The sequence below is a fragment of the Galeopterus variegatus genome, unplaced genomic scaffold (assembly GCF_000696425.1).
Source record: "Galeopterus variegatus unplaced genomic scaffold, G_variegatus-3.0.2 Scaffold267, whole genome shotgun sequence".
NCBI classification, from domain to species: domain Eukaryota; kingdom Metazoa; phylum Chordata; class Mammalia; order Dermoptera; family Cynocephalidae; genus Galeopterus; species Galeopterus variegatus.
Window position 1 is genome coordinate 568725 of NW_007726378.1, and position 4453 is coordinate 573177.

The window sequence follows — 4453 nt, forward strand, 5'->3', positions numbered from 1 at the left end:
TACACACAAAAAAATAGATAAATGGAGAAAAAATCCTGCTTAGCAAGCGGGTCACAGGAAGCCTAGACCAGACCAGGGACCTCAGATTTCCTTAGACAGAGGTTCCACAATTACCAGTTTTCACTCAAGTTTGTGTTTAGGGCCTTCCTACCAACTTCAGGTGGTTTGTCCAGGTGTGATTCCAGCCACCCAGTGACACTGAGAAGGGTGCTGGCAATTGCAGTTTTCTCTGCCCCTTCACAACATCAGCCAAGTCTTCTTGCCCCTCAAGCCTGATCCCCCAGGAACCCGTCCAGGGGAAGCAGGTGAAGGCTCCGGGTGACCTGTCTGTGGGCACTGACTGCGTCAGGCACTTGTTCCTCACAACGGCCCTGTGAGGTCGGCAGTGTTTTCATCCTGCTTTTTCGTGGGAGGGGATGGAGACTCAGGAAGAGCAGGCGGAGGCTTGGCTCCTCAGAGGCTGACTCTGACACAGGAAGGCAAGTAGCTCACTTGGGAGGTGGTCCCAGGAACACGGTGGGGGTGGGGAAGTGAGGCAGGGAAGGGAGGAGGCCAACAAAGAGTGCATTAGTGAGAGCTGTGGGCAGTCACCATGCAGTCACTGTGCAGCCCACCCCTCCCAGTCATCCCATGGAGAGGATGAGAGGCAAGGGCGTCTGGGCATTTCCCACCCATGTCTGTCAGTCATTAGTTCAGGGCCGAACTCCCCAGAACCTCCGTCCATCCCACAGGAGCCAAGAGGAAAACTCTAGCTGGACACCAGTGCAGCATTTACAGGGATGGCGCAGATGGGGAGGAGGTGCCTGGTAAGAGGATGCACAGAATGAGAGCTCAGAGCTGCAGGAAGAGGGCCAGTACCAGCGACAGGGACCGGGGAGAGTTCAAGGAAGCTGGCTCCAGCATCCCACAGGGCACGGGGCCAGGACGGAACCATGGCTTGGGGAGCGCTGGTGACTTCCTATAGTGAGAGCTTAGGGTTTCTGCACGGAGTGATTGAGGCCTTCAAGAAGCGAGTGCATGTGTGTGTAAGCACATTGGGAGGAGACCAGGGTGGGCCTCAGTGTAGAAACCTGAGACATAGTTTCCACCCAGGGCCCCCAAAATGCAGTATTCACAATGAAAGATATGTTTGAATTCAATCAAATTAGAAGTCAGTCATGGAGACACAAATGCTAACACTTGGGCATCTACACACCAAGAAGTTCTCAGTAACCTATTGCATTGACAAAGATCAAAAAGCTTTATAACACAGGAGAGAGTGAAGGGGTAGGGACACGGGCACATTGCGATAGGTGTATCAAGTGGTACAGATCCTGTGGAGAGCCATTTGGTGACACTGGTGAAAATTCTGAAGACACTCCTGCTCCCAGCATGTCTACTTGTGGGAGTTTACACTAAACATGCACAGGGCATGGGCGAGATGGCACCTGCTAAGGTGACCGCTGCATGCTGCAAGCAACACCCACCCATGGGCTCTAAAATGAGTTCACCAGAGAATGATGAGAAGCAGGATATTTGCAAAGTCTCAACATATCCCCCCCACACAAGGTACTCATTAATTACAAAAGAAAAAGAGTGAAGCAGAGAAGCCTGGCAGACACTACCTCCACCAGGTGATCAAGACTAATACTACCAGCAATGAGACACATCTCCATGTACCTCCAACATGATGCACCGAGAAGGACACAATGTCACTTCTGTGGTTTTCTTGCCAAAAATGCATACCCTCAGCCTCACCATGAGAAAACATCAGACGAACCCAAAATCCGACAAAACAACTGACCAGTACTCTTCAAGTGTTAAAGTTATGAAAAGTAAAGAAAGGCTGAGAAAGCTTCCCAGATTAGGGTAGATTAAGGAGACATGACAACTAAATGAAATGCGGATCCTGAATTGGATTGTGGATCAAAAAAGGACATTAATGGGGGGGTGGAGATTATAACAAAAGATACTCCTGTCACTCAGGAAATTACAAGGGTTTTAGGCAAGAGTGTGGGGCAACAGGAACTCTCATTTGTCGCTGGTGCGAAATGGTGCAGCCACTTTGGAAAGCAGTTTGATGTTTCTTACAAAACTAGACATACTCTTGCTGCATGATCCAGAAATTTTTACTTGGTATTTACCCAAAAGAGTTGAAAAGTTATGTCCACACAAAAGCCTACACATAGATGTTTGTAGCAGTTTATTCTTAATTGCCAAAAACTTGAAGTGACCAAGTTGTCCTCCAGTAGGTGAACAGGTAAATAAACTATGGTACATCCAGACAATGGAATACTATTCCGTGCTAAAAAGAAATGAGCTATCAAGCCATGAAAAGGCATGGAGAAAACTTAACTGCATATTACTAAGAAAAAGAAGCTAGTCTGAAAAGTATATGATTCCAACTATAGAACATTCTGGAAAAGGCACATTATAGAGACAGTAAAAGGGTCAGTAGTTGTCAAGGCTTCCAGGGGAAAGGAAGGATGACTAGGAAGAGTACAGAGGATGTTTAGGGCAGTGAAACTACTCTATATGATAATATAATGGTGGATTCATGACATCATAACTTTGTTTGGTTTTTTTTTTCTTTTTTTGTCTTTTTTCGTGACCGGCAACGGATCACAACCCTCAGTGTCACGCCCGTACCGGACCGGGACCGGCAATGGGATCGCAACCCTCGGTGTTGCTCCTGCACCTCGCTCAGCCAGTGAGCGGCCGGTCTGTATGTGGGATCCGAACCCTTGGCGGGAGTGCCACCGCGCTCCCAAGCAGCGCACTGTAGCAGTGCGCCACTGGGCCAGCCCCCATAACTTTGTTTAAACCCACAGAATGTCCAGCACCAAGAGTGAACCCTAATGCAAACTATGGACTTTGGGTGATAATGATGTATTGATGTAGGTTCACTGATTGTAACAAATGTTCCACTCTGATGAGGGATGAATAATGGGGAGGCAAAGGTTTATGGGAACTCTCTGTATTTTCCATTCAATTTTTCTGTGAATCTAAAACTTTTCTAAAAAAGAAGTCTATTAAAAAAAAAAGAGAGAGACATATATATGGGAAGAATGGGAAAGGAGAGCACAGCAGTGACATTTTGCAAGTGGGAACCCAATGTACAAGTGGGAACTGAGTCAGCAGATCCAAGAAAGCCAGCCCAGAACTATCCAGACCTACAACGCCTAGTCTTCAAAGGCGCCGACTGTGTCAGTATCTGCTGCCTCTGCAACCACAGGTGGAAGAAGTGGCTTTATGTGCAGCCAGATCCCTGAATCCCCTCCCTCACACCATACTTCTGGCCAACTACCCTAGCCTGCCCTGGCTAAAGTCTGGAGGTTTTTTTCTTCCTTCTCTCAAAAGGGAAAACACAGGGTCTATGGGCTGGGGGGACACCAAGCCTTGTCCAGGGCATGGTAGAGTTAGGTGACAACAGCCTTCAGACCCGGTCATGAATGCACAGGCCCACCTCACGGCCCTTACCCCAGTGAATTCCCAACTCAGTGCCAGAGCCCATTCCTCCAAGCAGGAGCCTGGAACACACCCCCTGCGGAGAGACCTAAAACTTCGAGTTATCTCACTGAGGTTTCCCAGAAGATGCATCTCGGATCACCAAGGCAACAAGGTCCTCCACTCAAAGAAGCTCAGGCTTCCTCCCATCAGCTCTTTGTCTCCCATGTGGAATCTCTGGCAACAGTCAAGCATTACAGGTGTCAAGGGAGCAGAGAGAAAAACAGAGCTGCCGCATCTGGACAGCACGCAGGCCCACCCTGGGCTCACCAGGCATGCTTCCCTCTGCCACACCTTCCGGCCAAGCCTTGGAGACCTGCCTGACTCCCCTGCTGTGGCACAGCCTCCATCCTCACTCTGGTTTTCTGGCTCCAGGCATGTGGTTTGTGGGTGCCACAGGGCCTAGTGCAGAGAAGAGCCCAGCACAGGCCGGGCACAGGGCTGAGCAGAATGGTATGGCGCTGGCCACTGCCTGGACCCAAGGCGGGTGTGAGCTGGTGTTGTTGGTTAGACTCACCCGGAGAGAGCTGGACATCACCGAGTGCAGCAGCAGCAGGCGGTCCAGTGTGCCCTCACCCTGCTCCCGGCAGTACAGGCCATACCGCTGGTCCAGGGGCTCCGGCACCGGGATGCCACCTTCTGTGGGAACCAGAGAAAGCGGACATTAGAATGGGCAAATCATCCATCACTTGTTAACATGACAGTATCATTCTAATAATTCTATTTAAAAATGGGAAAAGGATCTGAATACACATTTCTCCAAAGAACACACAAATAGCCAACAAGCACATGAAAAAATGCTCAGCATCATTAATCATCACGGAAATGCAAATCAAAACCACAATGAGGTATTATCTCACCCCAGTTAGAATGGCTATCATCAGAAAGGTAAAAAAAAGGGCTAGCCCAGGGCCGGCCCGGTGGCGCACTGGATAGTGCCCTGCTTGGGAAGCGCGGCGGCGCTCCC

At 49.6% G+C, this 4453-nt stretch overlaps 1 protein-coding gene across 1 annotated transcript in view; it reads right to left on the minus strand.

Moving 5' to 3' along the window:
• LOC103585716 (kinesin-like protein KIF19) overlaps positions 1-4453 on the minus strand; it is a 38248-nt gene that overhangs the window by 1850 nt on the left and 31945 nt on the right. The window contains exon 14 of the mRNA XM_008566755.1: positions 4004-4125. Coding sequence (XP_008564977.1) covers positions 4004-4125 — 122 coding nt within the window. The remainder of the gene's footprint in view (positions 1-4003; positions 4126-4453) is intronic.